The 21,455-nt window shown below is 40.2% G+C and overlaps 2 protein-coding genes across 3 annotated transcripts in view; one reads left to right on the top strand and one right to left on the bottom strand.

The window, feature by feature from the left end:
• Nucleotides 1-927, top strand: part of LOC113129684 (cullin-1) — a 33,538-nt gene extending 32,611 nt beyond the window's left edge. The window contains exon 22 of the mRNA XM_026305711.1: nucleotides 120-927. Coding sequence (XP_026161496.1) covers nucleotides 120-200 — 81 coding nt within the window. The 3' untranslated portion in view covers nucleotides 201-927. The remainder of the gene's footprint in view (nucleotides 1-119) is intronic.
• A 1,321-nt stretch (nucleotides 928-2,248) lies between these two features.
• Nucleotides 2,249-21,455, bottom strand: part of ezh2 (enhancer of zeste 2 polycomb repressive complex 2 subunit) — a 31,412-nt gene continuing 12,205 nt past the window's right edge. The window contains exons 6-19 of one of the 2 annotated variants that reach the window (XM_026305713.2): nucleotides 21,133-21,309; nucleotides 18,281-18,386; nucleotides 15,449-15,612; nucleotides 13,662-13,759; nucleotides 13,249-13,477; nucleotides 12,519-12,685; nucleotides 10,685-10,820; nucleotides 9,917-10,042; nucleotides 8,858-9,036; nucleotides 8,563-8,658; nucleotides 7,952-8,033; nucleotides 7,660-7,740; nucleotides 7,491-7,575; nucleotides 2,249-6,753 (exon numbers count right to left, since the gene is read on the bottom strand). In XM_026305713.2, the coding sequence (XP_026161498.1) occupies nucleotides 6,693-6,753; nucleotides 7,491-7,575; nucleotides 7,660-7,740; nucleotides 7,952-8,033; nucleotides 8,563-8,658; nucleotides 8,858-9,036; nucleotides 9,917-10,042; nucleotides 10,685-10,820; nucleotides 12,519-12,685; nucleotides 13,249-13,477; nucleotides 13,662-13,759; nucleotides 15,449-15,612; nucleotides 18,281-18,386; nucleotides 21,133-21,309 (1,787 nt within the window). In that variant the 3' untranslated portion in view covers nucleotides 2,249-6,692. The remainder of the gene's footprint in view (nucleotides 6,754-7,490; nucleotides 7,576-7,659; nucleotides 7,741-7,951; nucleotides 8,034-8,562; nucleotides 8,659-8,857; nucleotides 9,037-9,916; nucleotides 10,043-10,684; nucleotides 10,821-12,518; nucleotides 12,686-13,248; nucleotides 13,478-13,661; nucleotides 13,760-15,448; nucleotides 15,613-18,280; nucleotides 18,387-21,132; nucleotides 21,310-21,455) is intronic. The other variant, XM_026305714.2, reaches the window with a different exon arrangement.

Raw genomic sequence — 21,455 nt, 5'->3', positions numbered from 1 at the left:
AGACTAAATGTGGAATACTAACGGCCTGATTTTCACACAGTGATGGATTCATTTGGTGTTTTTTTTTTTTTTTCTGTGTTCCTGTTCTCACGTGTGTTTTGTCTCCCTCTTGTGGACAGAAATGTATTGACATTCTGATAGAGAAGGAGTACCTGGAGCGAGTGGACGGTGAAAAGGACACATACAGCTACCTGGCCTGAATGCCTCTCCCTCCTGCCGGCTCTCAGCAGTTTTATTTTTATTTGTTATCCTCTTCATTTTTGAAAAAAAAAATGTTTAAATAAAAAGTGTGACTCCCTCTGAGCGACTGACATGTTGTGAATGTGTCACCAACCATGTGACTACACTGATAACACAACCAAACCACCAACCTGAGGGGAAGGAAGGTGGGAACTTTCTGCTCTTCCTTCAGTGAAACAACAAACCAGACAGGGAAACGCCATCGACTCGCTCACCTGTCCAGTCCCATTTGTAGGACTCAAACACACTCACTTCCTTGCTGTCATATTGTAAATAACAACCACCGACTGTACGAGGAATAAACAAACCCCACTTCCTTCTTTACATAGCGCGATATTAGCCTTCTGCCAGTCAGAGGAGAGCCGCATCCAAAGGTTTCTGCATGCTACTGCCTACCTGCACCACAGTGACCAGAAAAAAAAGATTCAAAAGTAAAATTGAAAGTCAGTGGGCAGCTGGTGAATGCCACCATACGACGACACAAAATCAATGCTGGCCCATTAGTTTAAATTTCGAGAGTGATCCTGAGGAGGTGGTGCAATTAGAGCCGTCATAATGTTTCTTGATCTGCTGAAGTTATCTCAGTTTTAGTTGGAGGTCTGTTTCATTTCTGAACGGTGGACATTTGTATAGTGTGGTTCATTTTCTAAATGTGTGTTAAATAAAAGCAAGTAAAGATTTCTCTAACACTTGCCTCCCCTGAGACTCTGTTTACACCTGAAGACACTGAGCTTTTCAAACCATCCCCACTGGAGACAGACGGAAATTCAAGTACGGCTGCGATTTGTAGCTGTTTGACAGACAATTGGATCAAGTCTTATTCTGTTTTGTCTTCACTGGCTTCTGAATGGCAGCAGTTTTTCAAGTCTGTTTTAAAACAATATCTCGGTGCTAGTATGAGCACTGAAACTGTTCCCCCTGCTCTGACTGGATTCTCTTCTAACACTTTCACTTCAGGTGATGTGGGACAGAAACAACATTTGAAGCTGATGTGATTCTTCAGCGGTCAGAATTACACATAAAAAGTGAATATCATTTATAGTTAAATGTTTTTTTAAAAAGTACTCAAACTATTAAACCAGTCTCTGTGCTGAGATGTGGTGAAAGGCTGGCCAGTAGCACAAAGTATTCACAGTAAAAAGGCTGTAACATAAGAACCCACTCAACTCCAGAAAAGCTTTTCACACATATTATTTGATATAACAAGGACTGTGGGCATTGAAATTGTTATGTGAGGGGATGGCTCTGTGTGGACACCAGGAATGAGTACTGAGAAAAACATATTTCAAAAGTATGCACTAAGTTTTAACATGGGTTCAGGCCTGCTTTTTAACCATTGTTTTATTTTTTAACCATTGTTTTATTTTGAAGAGAGCAATAATCAAGGCTGTTTGATGTTGATGAGAACATGTTCATAATGAAACATAACAGTTCTCACATTCTCATACACACATTTTAAGACTTGCTGCTCAGTTTCCCCGTCCAACGAGGTAAACGATACCTTGATTATGACTGATCTACAGTCAGAATTTATTCAGAGCACAGCTGATGTTAAGAAGGCTCCTGCAGTACTCTAATCAAGTGAAGGTCTTGATAAACATGGAACTTACACTTTATCCTGACTAGGAAAAACGCAGTCTGAGCAATAAAACAAAAAAAAATACTCCTTGGGATCATAGTGTTCTTTAGGTATAAAATGTCTTACTCGTATCATTACTTTTCCCCAGTTATCACTATATATCACTGAAGAATTATGTATTAACTAAATTTATTTTTAAGAATTATTTACTGCAATAGGCTCCTGAAAATATGTGATATGCTAATAAATGATTCAGTAGTTGTGCAGCTGGCCGCTATGATAAACTTTCATGTTATGGATTATGGAAGTACAGATACCCTGCAAGAAGTGACGTGAATTTCTTCTCTACTTAACTTTTCGAACCATGTTGGAACCTCTAATCCAGATGCTGTTAAAAAAAAAAAAACAAAAACAAAAAAAACCCAAAAGCCATTTTTAATACTTTAATCTGCCTTATTATAAACAACAAAATCTGTGTAAACATTACAAAACAAGCACCTGTGTCATTGGAGGAAAGTGGTCCTGGTTTGACAAGTAGTAGAGAAAAGTTATCGCAGGCAGTTTAGGTTTCAGGGAGGGCTGGGTAACACTGCACATCTGTTTTAATGAACTGTTTTAAGCAGCACAGTGAAATTCTTTCCTCACCTCCCCAGTTGTGAGGTGTAGATGCCCTTCAGGAACATTTGGATACTTTAAAGGTTGTGTTCTTTTCCGTTATCCAGCCCTCACATCACAGACACACAAAACCATGAACCTTTTAAGTCTCAGAAGCTGCTGGTTTATCATGAACTCCAACGCACCAAGAAAATAATCACTGAGATTGAGGAAATCAGAAACATGGGAAGGCTCATATAAATCACCAGTAAAGGTTTGTGATCTTAGAAAACTTTATATTAAAAACAATAAAAATCAAAGGTTCCTACACATCTCAGTTCGGTGACTATTTGCCATTTTCATGTACATTTTTGTCTCCACATCTGAAATAAGTTTAAAAAAAAAAAAAAAAAAGACTCAAACTTTCCCTAACCTTGACAATGTCCCAGGTTTATTTTCCAAACAATTCCAGACATGTAGGAACCCCCACAAGTGAAGCACCAGGTTTCAGGCTTTAGAGCACCTGAAGTCTTTAATCCATCAACTACAGACAACACATCAGCATGAGACGTCCCTCTGCCTCTGAAGTTCTTCATAAAACACAGGTAGAGATAAAGAGGAACGTCTCCTCAGCAGGAAATGTAGAGCACACACACACACAAAAATTGGCTGGTATTGCTTCAAGTCGGTGACACACTGGGCTGTGTTTGTTGTATCTTCACAAGCGCCACAATTCCCATCAAATAAAGCGTCTAGGAATGCTCTGAAAACTATTAAGATTATACCAGTGACTGGAAATCATGAGCAAGAGGGCAGTGGAGTCATCTGAGGTCGAAGCGCTGCACTGACAGAGGAGGAAACAAGTGGGTCTTAAAGTCATGCAGTGGCAGGCAGTCACCTTTAATCACAACACAGCTGGTCTATACACAGGACTGTAGGTGAGATCTGTGAAGCGCTCAAGGCACAGCAGAGTGGAGCAACATCTACAAAGACACCGTGCAAATCACATTTTAGAAAGTGACCTATTGTGTCATCACCAGATGTCTTTGTACAGCAGCTTTGTGTTGTACATCAGAGTATGATCGATTTGACAACTGAAACGTTATTAAGTTTGATCATTAGTTCCTGCTAATGTGAAGAGCTGCTGCTTCACTGTAAACAGTATATTCAACTGACCAGAAACAAAGATTTTGGAAACGTCTTTAATACGTTCCCGACTTTCTATAGACTAAACAAAAAGGTCAAATGCAGATTTATCAATAGTGCAGGCAATATAAATTAATCAGATATAGCAGTATATTTTATGTTTGCAGAGTTGAAACTTAAATTATCAACAAATCCCAATAAATTGATTAACTGCAATATTAAACTCATTTGTACAAGAAAATCACCAGGTTCCCGTTTTCCAGCTTCATGAATGTGAGAATTGCAGTTTTTTCCATTTTACATATTTGTCACCTGAATATTTTATGGTGTGACTGAGCTAATATTTAAAGACATTTTCTCCAGCTATGAAAAACTAGTAAGGGGGGGAGGGGAGAAAGTTTTCTTCACGTTTAAGTAAAACAAGGGTTTTGTAGCATTTTACCAAAGCCAAATAAATCAGGGTTCAGTTTAGTGGTTTATGTTGCAGGTTCTGCAAGAACATGACCATCAGATCACTCTATAAGCAAATGGAAGAGCAGAATATGTTTTCTTGGCAATAAATTGATCATGTTCATGTGTGAACTGGGCTACAGATGTGAATGAAAAGCCAACAATACTGGTACAAACACAGAAGCACCAACTTTCTTTCTGGAGAAAGTGACCCGATTAGAGCTGAAATAATCTATTTTACTGATTAATCACAGACAAATGCCTAATTCTCCTCCTCTTGCCACTCAAAAGGCAAAATCTGCTGTTCGTCTTGGTCAAAATCATTATTTTCACTGCTTTCTGACCTTTAGACCAAAGATCATTTTAGCTGAGCACAATCTGGATTGGGTTTGATACTTCAATACTATTATTAGAAGAGGGCAATGTATATTTGACCAGCATCTGTTAAGGCAAGCTCAACTAAATGCAGCAATTCAGTGAAAAGCTCAAGAAGAAGGAAATGAGAAGAACAGTTTCCTAAACAACTGAGGAACAGTTTGAGGATAAACGAAAAGTGCCATCAAATAAAAATCCAATACTGCCACGAAACAATCCTACTCAGTGAAGAGATGGTTGTACATGACTCTAAACTGATTTCAACATATATACAATATTTGCCAATACTCTAATTTTGTTATTTTATGTGACCGCTGCAATACCAGACAAATTTTGGTATAAAAGGATCATTTTTGCCTGCAGCCATGAAAATGAACTACACTGCTTAAAAACAGATCAGATGCTGAGTTTAATCCTCTGACTCAAAGTGCAGGTTTTCATTTCTAACTACTTGGATGACAGATGAAAGCAGCTGATTGAAGCCAAACTGGGAGTGAAATGCACTGGACTGAGAAAAGTGCTGCACTGGGACATCAGACAGTCATTTGGACAGACAGCAGAGCATGAGAGGAGAACACAAATGAAAACAGTATCCAGGTGATTTTTGGTTGATTTTGGTAAAAGAGCAGCTCGCTCCTTATATTTCAGACGCAAACAAAAGGTTAAAGGATATGTCTGTTGGCGAGTTTCCACGTCATGGTGAAGGCATGCTGCTTGTTTAAGAACCTTTCATATTAGCACCTAAAGCAGAGGCAGCTTCACAAAGCAGAGTCAAATCCATCTCCAAAAATACAGTTTCTGGGGTCAAAACAGGGTAACTTGCTTCCACTAAAAACTGAGCTGTTAAACTCTCAACGCCTGACAAGATGTGCTGGTGTGAACAGCAACTTATGACTTTTTCTACCACAATTTTAAGAAGAAAAAAAAAAATACAGAAAAATACAGAAATTATAGATTTTTAATTTCCGATTTCCCAGCACTTGAAATATTTCAAATTGAGTCTGGGTCATGATGAATTTGAGCAATAATCAGTCAAACTAATTTTCTGGTGCAAACTGTTAAAAACTATTCTTGGAAGACGAAGTAACTGCGATGAACTGAGTGAATGAATTTTCTGTCAGGTTGACAGGAACGAGACAGAGCAGATAATGCAGCTGACATACAGCTGGCATGTACAGATTCATATTTTATGTCCCATAATCAGCACTGGTTCATTCCAAAATGGAAAAGGAACTCAATCAGCAAGAAAAACACTGAATGGTGCTCAGATGTGAGGATCAGCTGATCAAATTGTAAACTGAATTGTTGGGCAGACATCACCATTTTCTAATATTTTAGACTTAATGGCAAAAAAATTTCAAGAAATTAGTCACTAATGATGATACCTGTTAGATGCAAAGTTAAAGTTTGGGTTTCAGTGATGTATATATAGTTTTTTAAATTGAAATATTCTGTTTCCTCTCACTAAACTTTTACATAAGATTGTCTAGAATTCAGGGCTGCGCAACCACTAGTAAGTTTCATTAGTGATTAACCTGTCGATACCTTTCCCTATTGATCGTTTTTGTCTATAAATTGTTGGAAAAAGGCAAAATGATTTCCTGAAAGCAAAGGCGATAACTTCAAATGACCAAAATAATCTTTTTATGATATATGAAGAGAATACTCAAGGTGAATGATGATTTTACTCCTAAGGAAATGTCAACTTATCAATTATCAATATGACTGCTGATGAAGTTTACACAAGCACATTCAGCTCCAACTCATCTAACAAGCATAGTAACAGCAAGTGATGTTTTCACCCTCAAAATTAGTTTCGCTGCGTTGGAACTGGTGTGACGCTGCTGTGTGAGTGCCCTGATCCCCGAGGAGTGTGTGGTGAGTGTTTCACACTTGATAAAAAACATGACAGTGAACCCAGCACAAGCAGAGTCCAGTTACTTGTGTGAAAGCAGCTGGTGGAGGACTTTGTTCCCTGAAGCTTGAACTGAAAAGCCATTTTAAAAACAGACATTGATTTATCTCCTCCTGTTGTCAAACACTTCACTGTAGATATTAAAAAAAAAAAAAAAAAATAGCCAGACTCCAAAAGAGGAAAAAGACTTGACAGAAAAACACAGATATGAAAAATACTTTAACAAACCAAGTTGGAGAAAAAAAAAAAAGCAAAATAAAATTCAGCTTCAAATATTCCCAGTTTTCCTGAAGCTTTCTAGCCTGGAAACAGGTCGCCTGGATTTCCTGAAGTGAAGGTGTATTTGTGTGTAAGGCCTATGTGTTGTTCATCCACAAGAGGTAGAAGTCAGAATCAGGGTATCTCCATCTCCCGCTCAATCCCGACGTACTTCAGAGCATCCGCCTGGCTGTACCTGGAAACCATGAACAGGTAAGTGTTACAAGAGGTTTTTTGATTTCCTTTTGCAAAGATAGATGTTTTGGTATTTTGTTGCTTGAAATGACTTAAAATACATTTTCCACTCTTGTGAGCCCTGGACATTTCCAGGGATTTCTCTAAAGAGGCGACCTGGGGTTTTAACTTGTGTATTTGCAGAATACAGACAGTTAATATAACAGTTAACACTTGTATTAGAGTGATACATCTTTCAGCCATTAATATAATGCAAGAATAAATATATTATATGAATAGATTTGATCTTGAGTTCCACTTACTCGACTACAGAAGTAGAATTGTATTTGTTTTGTGTAAGAACTCCCACATATGCCACCTTCTTATGCAACCTACCAAACCTTCTGCCACCCCATGTAAAAACTTCTATATCCGACACTGCTCCTGTGTTTCCTTACATTCCTCTCTCCTCATTTAATTGATGCTTCATTCATTTTGGACTGAACTTTGACACAAAGTGCGTCCTTTAAAATTTGAAACATCATTCAAAGTGAATTGCACACTGAATGGCCATTATGTATATTGAATTGCAAAAGTCCAAAAAACATGTTTATTGTGGCCTGTTGCTGCTACTGGAAAGACTCATGTATGTGCATTAGAACAATAATCAAGAGGCAGCGTCACATCACTAACATTTCCCTTCTTGGAGTCAGTGGTCAGTATTTTCCTCCTCCCTTTTAAACTCTTGGTCTTACTGACCTGTAGTCAAAGAATAGTTCCTCTCCAGTCTGGATGGCTCTTTTGGCAAAGATCCCTATTCGGTGATCCCCGTTCACCATCATCACTGCAGAGAACAGACACATGAGAGCGCACAAAGACACATTTACCACAAAGCTCAGGTGTGCCACCAACATCATCATCCTCATACCTTTTGCATAGCAGTTAGGATTGACAGAGTGGTTGGCAAAGCGGATCTTATTGCCCTTTCTCGTTGCATCAACAACAAAGTCTGTGGAGGAAAGAAAAGAGTTGTTTTGTGGGAGGAAGCCACTTAACGTCAAACAATTTTTTAACCCCAGATTATCAATTTAAAACTTCAGACTTCATTATTTTCAAGTTTACTGGGTCAATGCTTAAACCTGAATCTTTAAAGAAAACCTGAACAAAAGCCAACAGTCTATAAAACTGACTTGTGTAGATATTTCGTATGTGCGTTTTACCATTGTTCAGATTGAAGAGGAAGCTGCACATGTATTTGTCGTAGACTTTCCCCCTTCGGTCTGCTTCATCCTGAGAGATAATCTGCAAAGACAGAGGTCGCTCAAATTGTTTACATTTTAAAATACCATACTTGATTTCCAACTTCATTTTCTGCATTTGAGATGTATTACATTTTTTAGATTGCATTGAGCGTCTGTTGAGTATAGTTTTCCTTTATTTTATATATTTATGGAACATTTTCCCAGAGAAACATGCAAATAGCTCCAAATTCTAATACCTAGAAATGTGGATTAATGTGCAGCTTTACAGAACAATTAGAAACTAATGAATCAGTGATATCCAGGAGCCAATTAAATTATCGACAAAAAAAATAAGTAATACCAACTGCCGTTTCTGTTGGCCGGGGGGGGACACACGACTGAGTTAGAAAACCAATGAGCTTCCTTATCTGGTTCAAAGGTGTAGGCTACTTTGGATTATAAATTCTGAATAAAAGACTATGGACTGAATCTGCTCTTTTGATTGGTGATGCAAATAACATCTGTGACCCACTAGTCTCTGGGAGAAGCTATCCATCTCATCATTAAATATACAGCCAGTGTGAACCTACCTCTCCACAGTACTCAGAGATGAACTCATTTTTCTGCACCGGCTCTTTGATGAAGATGCCCCAGCCTGCCACGTCTGACGGGGCCAGCAGCAGGTGCTGGGAGACAGGGGAGGAAGAGAATATATTTAGAAATATCAAAATGCTCCATTTGAGCCAAATGTCAAAATAAATTAAATTTTGTTATTGGGGTACAGATGTTGGTTAATTCAACTTAATATTTCTAACATTTAAAACGGGAAATTTGACTACAATTAAAGCTTTAAAATCCATGAAGTGAATAGAAGATTCACGTTACCTTCTTGGCTCCTCTCTGAATGGAGCAGTTCTTGCAGGACACATTCTTGCTGTCCCAGTGGTCTGCAGCGCCACAGGTCAGACAGAGGTCGGGGTCACACTCCCTCACTGCCAGGTAGCAGGGACACTGCTTGGTATTACACTGGGCTTTGCACCGACAACCTGGAAAACGATTCTGACCTGCATCCAGAAGACGCAGAAGTTAAGTTGGGTGTCTGGAGGATGTCTGAATGCAGACACTCACTTCAAACTGTGTTTCAGCTGCAGACTATTACCTGAACTTTGAAGTTTGCAGTATAGCTCTGTTTTGGGGCAGCATTTTCACTTGTGTCACATTAGGAGTTAAGAGTTTAGCCTGAACATAAATGTTTTTACTTTTTCAGCGATACAGTATTGTCTTCAGTTGAGTCAAGAGTGTCATGTAACACTCCCTACTAAAAGTTACTGTAAATACATAATTATAAGTCACTTCGCTGTACAGGTCACAGGACAAGCCAGAGGAGTTTAAAAAAAAAAAAACAACAACAACAAAAAAAAAGTGCCCCTTTTCCATTACATAGTTTTAGCACTTCTCGGCTCAGCTCTACTCAACTCGGTATAGGTCATTTTCCATTACAACTGAGTACCACCTCAATGTGGGCATGGTCATCATACAACAGTGGCATGAAACTGAAACGTCTGCACCTCCTCGTAGGCCCACGGTGTTGTTTTGTGAGTAGCAGTAGCCATTTGCTTTGCTAAAGACTATAAAATGGAAAAACGGACAATAGCTGTCGCCGGTTTTTAAAAATTCCGGGTTTTTCATTCTTGTGTCAGATGCGGTTGGACGTGGCCTGCAGTCTGTTAATGTCACATTTTAGTATCCGCTCAGCTCACTTGGAACCCCTGCCAAGCAGGCACTAAAAAAAGTACCTGCTACCAGGTACAATCCTCTAATGGAACCCCCCCCCCCCCCAAAAAAAAAAGTCGAGCAGCATAACACTAGTGGAAAAGCCCCATTATAGTCCGAAAAGTACGGTAGCTGAAGTGTATGTTAAAAAGTGTGTGTGGCAGTTCTTACACTCAGAGCTGCACTGGCAGAACTTCTCACAAAAGTTTTGAGCAGTGACACAGGGACAGGAGGAGTCACAGGGCTGCCGCGGGTGGTCACAAGGCTGGTAATTATACACGTGATTGGATGAGCCATCTGTAACAGGGTTGAAGAGATGGGTGCCCAGATGAGTTGTTTTCAAATCAGTCATCTGGATTTTACCAGGTTTTCTGTGGCTTTATGACTTAATTTTCTGGACACTATCAAGTGATCACTTATCTTTCATTATGAATTGGTTACCTGTTTGTTAAAGATATGGAAACATCCTCAGATCGGTCCCTTTAATCCTAAATGTATGCATTGCTAGAGGCAGACATTTTCAGATTTGCTTTTCAACAAACACTGATATCAATTTGTCTTATCGAGATTTTAAATTTTGGATGTGACACCATAAAAATTTACTTTGACTTTTCACGTAGCACCACAACTCCAAAATTTCAATCATCATTTTTCCTCTTACAGTGCAACACCTAATTTAGACTGATGGATTCTGATACAATTGGATATTTTTATTGTATTTTGTAATTTAAGCAAATTTAGTAATGTTTTCCTGCTGTTCTACCATAGCATTAGACTTTTAGTATGATTACGCTGCGCATTTCAATCCAAACACTTGTCTAACGAACAGTGGGGGGGGAAAAAAAAAAAAAAAGTTGGGTTTTTTTGGACTTTCCAAATACAGTTTATTACAATGAACCTTTTCCTTTGGTAAAAGGTAGTATTGATGTGACCTCTGACCTTTCTTCAGCTGGATCTTCCTGCAGTGAGTGGCCCACAGCCTGTGTTTCCTCTTCTTCTTTCTAGGCGGTGTGTCCTCATCCTCTGCAGGAGCCCGAGCAATGATGCTCGACTCCTTGACCCTGAACTCGTAAACCTGATGGAGACAGTCGGCATATTAGTCCTTAATTTTAATTTAAACTCTTGATAATTGATAGGTGCAGTGTTATTAAAAAAAACAAAAAAAACAAAAAAAAACCTGATAATCTTATATTCTAACAAAGTCGCTGAGATGGTTTGGCAGGTGCATTATTTATTGTGAGGGAAATATACATATATGCCGCAAAGAAAGCCGCCACAGCCAAATACCTACAGAGAGTAAGGCAAGTCCTAATAAGTCAGCTGAATGGGAAGAACAAGGTCCAAGCCATCAACACCTACGCCCTGCCAGTCATCAGATACCCCGCTGGCATAATAAGCTGGCCAAAATAGGACATAGAAGCCACTGATGTCAAGACAAGGAAGCTCCTCTCAATGCATGGAGGACTTCACCCCAAATCCAGCATCCTGAGACTGTACGCTAAAAAGAAGGAAGGAGGCCGAGGACTGTTGAGCATCATCATGGCAGGACAAACCCCTGCACAGTATGTACCACCGACAGATACAAGAAGTGGCTGATATCGAAAAGTCCTACCAGTGGCTGGAAAAGCTGGACTGAAAGACAGCACAGAGGCACAAATCGTAGCAACACAAGAACAGTCCCTGAGCACAAGATCAATAAAGGCTGGGGTCCAGCACACCAGGCAGGACCCCAGGTGCAGGCTGTGCAAAGATGCCCCTGAGACAATCCAGCACATAACAGCAGGTTGTAAGATGCTAGCAGGCAGAGCGTACATGGAACGCCATAACCAAGTGGCCGGCATAGTGTACAGGAACATCTGTGCCGAGTATGGGCTGGAGGTCCCAAGGTCAAAATGGGACACGCCTCCAAAGGTGGTGGAGAATGACCGAGCTAAGATCCTGTGGGACTTACAGATACAGACTGACAAATTGATGATGGCTAACCAACCGGACATAGTAGTGGTGGACAAACAGCAGAAGAAAGTCGTAGTGGTAGATGTAGCAATCCCAAGTGACAGCAACATCAGAAAGAAGGAACATGAGAAGCTTGAGAAATACCAAGGGCTGAAAGAAGAGCTAGAAAAGATGTGGAAAGTAAAAGCAACAGTGGTCCCCGTGGGCTGTGACCCCCAAACTGGGAGAGTGGCTCCAACAGATCCCAGGAACAAGATCAGTGCTCTCAGTCCAGAAGAGCACAGTGCTAGGAATAGCTAAGATACTGCGAAGAACCCTCAAACTCCCAGGCCTCTGGTAGAGGACCCAAGATTGAGGAAGACACACACACCACCCATAGGGGTGAGATGGGATTTTTTTTTTTTTTTTTTTTAAATAAGATGCCACTTTTTGTTCCAGCTCAGCCACTGATGTGTATTCAGCACGGGACATAGTTAGTCACACCGACTTGCTAATTACATTGACCATTTGCCTGTATAAGTATGATTTACATGTTGTGTACAGTGTTTGTAAGATTCACAGGAAGTCTGCAGTCTTCGTCAATCAAATCGACCCATCCTGGATGTTCTGCTCGAGTTTCTGTCGCTTGCCTATTACATTTGCCATCCTGTAAATTGTATTATGTCTATTCTGTTATAATTTTGCCACATTACTCAACTTTTTTTGAGATATAGATGTTTTTGTCTACAACATAAGAGTGTCAAAGACTTTTAAGGTTGAACAAAAACTGAGAATACACTAAGTGGCAAAATATTGTAGACATCACTGGCAGATTCCTCACCTGTCTGCAGGTCTTGGTGCCTATGAGGCGTGCAATGGCGCAGTAGTTGTCATAGTATGTCCCAATCAGAACCCTGAACAGAGAGGCTTCGGCTCCACTCCACTCCACTGCTTCAGCCTCAGCAGTCAGCTTCATCTTCACAGGAGTCTGACACCGCGAGTTACCCTCTGTAGTCACACAAAACCTAATCATTGGCATCTGTACTGCAGTAACGCTCCCCCAGTGACCAATGTGGTTTGACCAAACTGTTGTTTCTGTTGACATACTGATCTGTTTTGTGTTTCATTAAGGTTTGCTGCCATTAGCCTAAAATAGCAAGTTGGAAATGAGAGATGAACTGTTTACAAGATTACATACAACATGAGTGAATCACAGCAAAGTGATCCAGCAATGGGCGAAAAACTATTTCTTGATTTCCGGTCTGATGTTAATCATCTTGTAAAACTGTAACCGGTAAATAAAAAGAAGAAGAGAATCACTGTTTCCTAATGTGCAAATTGCATTTTGCTGCAGAAATGTAAACAAATAGATGCAAGGGGACTTCTTGTTCCTCTAATTCCCAAGATACAGAAGCTTTTGTCTATAAAACGGCTACAGTTGTTGACAAACTGCTTCCCACATCACCTTTTCCTGAAAAAGTCTTAAACTCACTAATGTTTGGTCAGGTTTGGGATGTTGTCAGTTTCTTTGAAATGTAAATTCGTAAAACATATAATGAACAAGAGTGTACCTGAGCTGCTTGTGTTCTCATCCTTCTTGTCTTCATCGTTGTCTCTCTCGTCGTCTTTGCTGCCTTCACGGTCGCTGTCTGTGTCTTTTGTTTCCGAAGAAACGGTAGGGGTGCTGGGCCGGCTGTTGCTGTTGGGCAGTCGTCCACGGCGGCGGCCCACCATACGCTTGGAGGGCGTCTTAGCCCGATCTGCAACTATTCCAGCAGGGTACTCCCTCATGATACCATCCTGTGTGATCACAGGATAACCAGTGTCATTTCACTGTTATAGTAAATTAGGGCTACAAGTAATTACTCTGATTAATGTTTAGGTTTTTATGATTAGTCAGTTGTTGTGTCACAACAAATAGCACTGCACTAACACTAAATCATATTCAGAAATTAGAACATGTAATCCGAGTTATTAGACTCACCTGCACCAGGTACATGTAGCAGTCAATGCCACATGGTTTACTTTCTACCAGGTTTTCCAAGTTCTTGCGCTTATAGGTATTTGGAGTTGCATGGAAAGCTAAACAGAAAACATGTGCACAGTAAGTTTGCGTACTCTGGAGGGAGAAGGCACATTAAGTATTCTACCTCAAATTTTAAGAAATAAGTTAAATCAAGCCACCTGTCTGAAAGGTTCTGGCAGCACATTTTTATAAAAAGCAAAGAGTTTCACATATTCTCAACTTTTAGATATAATAAAAGACAAGATTCAACAGCACAATAGCTTAGCTTCTTTTGGAAAGTCAGTCAAAAGTGCAATCTGCCTTAACATTACGAAGGCCAATTGGATGTTTTGTCTTTTTATATAAAACTCAGGGGCTGCTTCCGAAATCGCATACTTCCCCACTATGCGAAAACTAGTGTACGAGGCGAGTAGTACGTTCCAATTGGTAGTATGCGAAAAACATTAGGCGAGAAGTACCTGGATGACCAAATTCTGTAGTATGCATATGATGGACACTTTGCTATCCCATGAGGCCACGGGAGAGGAGGCATCATATGCCGGAAAATGGCAAGTGTACCCCAGGGAAAAATGTTGTTCGTCATGGTTAAATTGCACTTTTTAACATAATCTAAATAAACAACTGACTTCTTGAAAGTTAAAACAACGTGAATCGATTAGATGACTTTGTGAATTCGCTGTAAAAAGATTTTTGAGCAGATCAAGCTAACACGTCAATGCTGTACACCAGCTTACTAACAGTTTTATTAACAAAGAACTTTGCTGTTATAGTTTGAGTTTAAAAAATTGAATGTAATACAATACAGTTCAATGTTGGCCATACTGAACATGTCACGATTTGCCCTGATATCCTGCTGTTTCTGTTTTGCAGATCTCAGGAACTGGCACAACTGTCGTTACGTAAAAATGATATTCTTGTATTTTGGATGATGTGGGCATCAATGGTGTTTAGGTTTAATTATTGATTTGTGTATGGCGATGCATTCAATATGACATGATAATACAAACCAGGATGGTCAAAATCTGGTACATCTGTCGGATCACATTTCAGAATGTCTGTAAACATCCCGGAAGGGAAAAAGGTATGGGTCATCTGTTTCTAGCCATGTGGATTTGTGCATTTGTCCATAAGTCTCTGCCGACTTTCACCATCCACATAAGCTACATCAGGTGATGAACTTTTCACGTAACCCCCATCCGTTAGCAAGCCACATTCACCAGAAAATTGTGTAATAGTTCAATGATAAAAGCAGACAGTATCACATGTTAACTGCAGGCCAGGCAGCGGCATTTCCAGTATGGCAGCCATTGCCCATCACATGTCTTGGGCAACAAACATTTTAAAAACATGGGTGACGTGGCGGCTCCCAGCAATGACGACACCATAAGTCAATCGCCCCCTGGTGGCTGACATGCAATATAGGTCATAAACCCTCCACATTAGTAGATGGGAATGGAGGTAAACTAAAAATTCACTCAAGGTAATATCTGTCATTTTAGGAAGATATTATCACACCAATGTGTGTACAAGTCGTAATTTTGCTGATGAGTTTGTTTTAAATAAGTTATAGAAATGAAGTATTGCACATAATTGACAGCTTTGATTGGTGGACTGATACCACGGGTCTACCACTGTGGAGCACAGAATGTGGCTGTAAAATGTGTCTCAGTGAGTTTTTACTGTATTCTGGCTTTACCCTTGCACAATGGCAGTAAGTTGCGATGCATCATAATGTGTGTACTAACGGTGGAGGAAGCAGTCATATTTGAAGCAGCGTCTGCAGAACAGTGTGTGGAAGGAGTGCAGGCTCTGCTCTCGCTGCACTGAGCGAGCATTTGGACCATCAATGTTTGGTGTGCATTCAGGTGGGAGAGCACCAGGCAGCTGCTGCTCCGTCAACTCCTTGTACCTGAAATATATACACAGAAATCAAAGATGCTTGCACTCAGAGAGCGAGCGCACACGCACGCACACACGCGCGCGCGCGCACACACACACACACACACACACGGCTTCTACTCATCATTCAGCCTGTCAAAAAATACCACAAAAAATGAGTGATAATATTTTTTCTATTCAAAACGTTTTGGACTTTTAGCAGTTGTGTAGAAACCCAGGTACGTACACTACAGCAAACACAAGGCTTCAGTCAACTCATAACATACTCTGTGGTAGTGTTATCACAATACCAATGGGGCTTCAGTTCCTCTCTCATTTCCAATTATTCAGCATTGCTAAGATAATCTGAAGAGCTTCATCTGAAAGATCCGGTATTTTGAACTCCATCAATTGTTCTCTTCCTGGTCTACTGCCTGTCCCAAATCAGAGAAAAAACATGGGTTGGGCAATGGGCTATAGAAACCCCTTTCTGTAAAACTGTTTTAGGTAGCAGCACAACCACGAAAACCTGCACACTTCAAGCCCTGGGAGAAGATGGACCTAAAGCTAGTGATGGGCAAATGATACCGAGGCTTCGGAGCTTGTGTCACTCTTCCTGAAGCGGAGTGATTCGAAACACTGTGTCGGAGCTTGTATCAAAACACCAGTGTCACGTGACTGACACAGTGATGACGTTCGAAGTTTCGCTTCGCGCTTCATTGCTTCAAAATGTTTCAAAGCTTTTCATTGGCTCATAGTCTTTCAGTGTGTGTCATTGGCTCATGGCGTTTCAATGCATTCTGAGGCAATGACAGCTTGACAGGTTTGACAGATTTGAGTGGTTTGGTGCCATACCAGCTATATAAGATGCATCATTATGCTTCAGGATTTGGAGAGTGAGAGAGAGTATTTTGGCAAGTTTCACGGCGAGTCCCACCAATAAGCGACGTTCTAAAGTTTTATTTTGATTTCAAGAGGTCTGAACTTTTACCGCTGTCATTGGATTGAAACAGTGCTTCATTCGTGCTCTTTAGAGGTTGCTATGGTTTCAGTGGTCCACCAGATGTCACCATCACTGAAGTCTCGAAGTATTGAATCTTTTTCGGCACAATTGTCAGGAAAGCCTCAGTGCTTCATGAGGCTTCACTTGCCCATCACTACATAAAGCTGAAAGGTCTATGACACCAAATGGTGAAAGCCAGACTCTTCTGGAAATCATCTAGCTGACAACCATCATCACTAGGATCTCCATCACCATCAGAACATGGAAGCTACAGGCCATATAGGGGGCCAGCAAGACAACACAAGTAGTCTCAGTCATGAGAAACCATAATCTCAACACCTTGGCAAGTCAAAGACTGGTTCCCCTAAGAGGTGAGCTGCTGCTCTTTTCAAGATGGAGGAATGTCTCTAATATTGTTCTCTGTGAGCATGGTCTCCCTATGTCAACTTCACTGAAAATAAAAAGAGATTCAACAAGTTGTACAGACAGACCAGAATATGTTGATGCACTATGGGGGTTCTTGAGAAGTTTACAAACATCAGGAACTTATTTAAAGGTCCATCACTGCACTGTTCCTGTGGACAATAGACTGGATAAAAACACTGGGCTAGAAAGTAACTTTTTTGGCATGGTAGCACTGTTGCTCCTAAATTTTCAAAGTTGGGACCACCATCAAAAATTTATTTGCTCCTAAATTTAAGAAAAACTAAAATAACAGTACTGTACAGAAATTTTGGGCACATGTTTTTAGATTCTTATCTCAACACCATCAGGTGTCTGATTGATCCCAGGTTCACTGTGCAGGACAAAAAGTCCGTAAAGAACCCACTAGAGTTCAGGAATTCGAATTCCTTTTATTGTCATTGTATGTGCACAGGGTGAAGACTTGTATCTTAAGATCCTTTTACAGCAAACCGATGTCTGTCAGTTCATGCCGACTATACTTTACATGAGCGTGTGTCTTCACAGAGAGCCGACCTACAGCCTGTACACATGTCACCATCTTTATACTTCCACTTACGAAAAACTATTTTCAGAGGCAAGAAGAACCAGAAATCCTGCTGCAGATCATGTGACCACCACAGAGCTCTGATCTCAGCCATGTGGAGTCTGAATCTACAGAAGATCTGCAGCAGGTTCTCCAAGGTGCGCTTATAACAGCTGAGGGGTCAATTTTACCCCTCACAGAAGCCACAATATAACGCTGCGCTCAACTTTCATGCTACATGCCTGGTTGCTCAGCAACACGTCTTGTTAGCACCAGCTATGTTTGCCAGATTATAGGTTGCTAACAGTCATTGTACTGACATACTTGGTTTCTATATTGGACTTGTTTGGGTACGAATATAGTTTGGCAAGATTTCACTCTGTAGCTCTGCAAGCAATTATACAGCAAGCGTCTCATAAAGCCACCACAAACTGCTGCCTGTCATGGCCACCAGAGAAGAGGATGAACTGTGGGGTGCAACAATGTGTAATAAATGAATAATGCGCATGAAATGCCTGTGTGCAGTACAAAAATAAGAACACAGACTATTTGTAGACTGATTTGTAGAATCTGTTCCATAGGGACTGTTCATTTTTGGCTTGGATTTATTCAAGGCCATAGTGAACTGTTCAATTACTGATTCCAAATCTGTAATTATTAAATTAATTTGTCTCAAAACACTAAACACATACAAACAAATCCACTAACTTTTCTTTGAGCTCCTCAGTGGAGCCCTTGTCAGGAAACATGGAAGAGATGGCTTCAAAAATCTTGTCAGAAGGAAACTTCTTGGTGCCGTCATTGCTGGTTCGGCCTGGAGATGACACACACATACTTTCCATCAGGGCACAAAACTGTTGAAATCACTAGCCGGTGCTAGTCAATCAGGTTTTGTGCTGAAGAATCTGTTTCATTACAGATTTGTCAGGCCAATCGGTGTCCATGTAATATTGGTCTTTTGCCTGAAATCAGTCCAAATCTGATATTTGATCACTTATATTTTTGACAGATGGGTCAGACACAACCCTGTATAAAATCAGGTCCATAAAATGAATTGTATGAAGGAACAGTACACAAGCAGGTATTATTATTAGGTTTCCCTCAATGTTGTTTCTAAAGGTCTGGTTTTAGCCTCTTATTTGCAGGAAAACTTTAAGCTAAAATATTTTTAACATCCCATGTAATCAAAAATAATGTGCACTTGCTGTACATCTACACTTAAAGAATCTGGATTAACAAGAAAACCAGGTTCATTCACTTCACAAAAGAGATCACTGACTAGGGGATCTTAGCTGATATGCTACAGTGACACATCAGCTCAGTTATTTGGTTACAAACAAATTTTATTATATAATCTTTTGGCCGCCTTCATCATAACAACTTGTGTGACTTCGATCACACAGGTCTGTATGAGCTTTGATAACTAACAACGTTTATAACCAAGATTAGTTTAATTATTTTTAACTGAGACCATTGCTGGTGTATAGGGGGTGGACCTATACAGTGTGACATCACCCATAGCATAGCTATATTATATACATATATATATTATATTTTTAGCGAGAATAAAGCCAATCCAGAAATCGTCACCATGTAGCTTTTTTGGAGCCAGAAGTAACAATTTTGGACAATAAGGCAGGGTCAGAGAATCTTCCCATGGTGACCACTGAACCAATCAACCAGCAGTGAGAGTGTTGAACGTACACACCCCCTGGAGAGAGCGGCTAAAGCCACTACAATATGATCTGACCTTAGCCATAAGGCTTAGCCTAAGGCTAAATATCAATATCTTTTTTTGCACAATTAATTCCACGTGTAAAATGACGGGCGTCTGCGATTTGTGTATGGGTAAAGCAACCTGTCAGTCAACCATGTCAATCGTCCCCACTGTGGATGGACATGGCGACATGGATGAAAGGAGGCATCGGATTGGTCAGTTATTTATCTTAATATCATGTGTTAAGGAATAAAGAGACATAAAAAAAAAATTAGGAATATTAAGAGCGTATTCAAACCAAGCCACAGTGATTACTGTGGCAACAATAGCGACTTATCGCAGTCAACAGCTATTTCCTATATGGCTTCAAACCCAGAAGCGGGCTTTGCCATGTCCACTGCTTCACCCCAATCACTGTCTGAGACACTTAAAAAAAAAAAAAAAAAAATTTTTTTAGTTTGTTTCTTAATGTTGAACGATACCTAGGGCTGGATATCATTAAGGATGTGACAATACAATACATACCTCGATACACTGGGTCACGATACGATATGTGCCTCAATACAGTGGTATGTTACAATATGATAGGATATCGATATAACGAAATATGTCATTGCATTGCAATACTCAACATCCATTACTCAAAATTTTAAAATAGTGCTAAAAATAAAATTTGCTCTGCACCACTGACAAAATCTAATAATATACAGGCATATCACATATTGGTAACTGAGTGGACAAACTATTTTGATGATCAAATTTATTCAAGATTCAGTGCATAATTCTCATACACTATGGGGTCGAGTAGCAATCTTTTGCTATGTAGGCCTAGCTAGTATGGTTATGATTGCGCCAACTTGGGTTGGGTGGGCATGGAGTGTAGCTAACACTGTTAGCCTGGATAGCCAACCGCACTGCTAGCTGTGTGGGGACAACTAACACAGTCTCTCCAAGGCCACTCTGTAGAGAAGGAGCCACGGTTCGTGCTAGAGTCCAGTGACCATGGTGTTAGGTTGTTCAGTAGACAGTTAAACTAGACACTTGTGTTGGCAGTCAGGAGAGAAGGAACCTTTCTTAGTAAAGCGAGAAGAGGATTTTGAGTGACATTTGATGCTTCATCAACCCATAGTACAGAGGAGGAATGGGATTTGCCTTGACGCAACCGTCCCAACTGGCAGCCAGCACTGAAATAATGATAGAGGATAACGCTGAGGGAGCAATCCCCATAGTGAGACAAATGTTTGAAAGAGTATGCGGTTCACAATTAGCCTGAAGCCTGGGGTTTCAACAACACCATTAGGGCACAGATATTTAAAAAAAAAAAAAACAACAACACTGGAGTCTGTAATTTTCTGTGTACGAGCTGAGCTGGATGGAAGCCTAGAGGCCATTCTTAATGTACATGCTAACTTTTCAGCATGGTGTCTTTGTAGATGAACCCAGAAGTTGGTTGCGTTGCCTGAATGCCGCATTGAAACATGGCAATGCTTTCAAACAACTTTTGTTTTGACCATGTCATTACTCCTGTTTTAAAGATCTGATTGATTTCCAACATTTCACTCATCCACTTCACCTATGGTGGACAAAAGGACAATGATAGACTGAGCCCATTTAGCACATCAATATTAAGGGCTGGAATATTGATATTGTATTCTTTTTAAAGAATTAAAACAATTTATTTTTGTGTATATATATATATATATTTTTTTTTTTTTTTGCACAGCCCTAATGATAACTAATTAGCCCCTTGTTGACCATACTTCTACATGTGTGGCTTGATCACAAGCAATATAGTTGCATGCAGTCACCATGCATGATAACAGTATCTGAGTGATGAACTTACCCTCACTGTTAATGAGCCCATCCTTGCGGGGGTTCTCTGGATCCTTGCCGTCACACATGTCCATCTTGTCAACCTTTAAATCATGTTCTTCCTCTTCCTCATCATCCTCATCATCACTGTACTGTGACAGAGCACTGACCAACTCCACAAAGATCTCATCATTTATGAAGCCGCACTCTGCGAAACAGAAGATACGTATCAAACTTCCTTGTGGAGTACTAAAGCATGGGACTCTGCAGTAACGGATACTAAACAGTGTAATGAAAAATAAAGAAACAGCAACTATTTGCTAGGTCCTCATTCCGTCAAGTGCAAATTCACAG

This window comes from Mastacembelus armatus, unplaced genomic scaffold, assembly GCF_900324485.2.
Source record: "Mastacembelus armatus unplaced genomic scaffold, fMasArm1.2, whole genome shotgun sequence".
In the NCBI taxonomy this organism is placed as follows: Eukaryota; Metazoa; Chordata; class Actinopteri; order Synbranchiformes; family Mastacembelidae; genus Mastacembelus; species Mastacembelus armatus.
The sequence above is the reverse complement of the archived record's forward strand: the minus strand, read 5'-3'. Positions and strand labels throughout refer to the sequence as shown.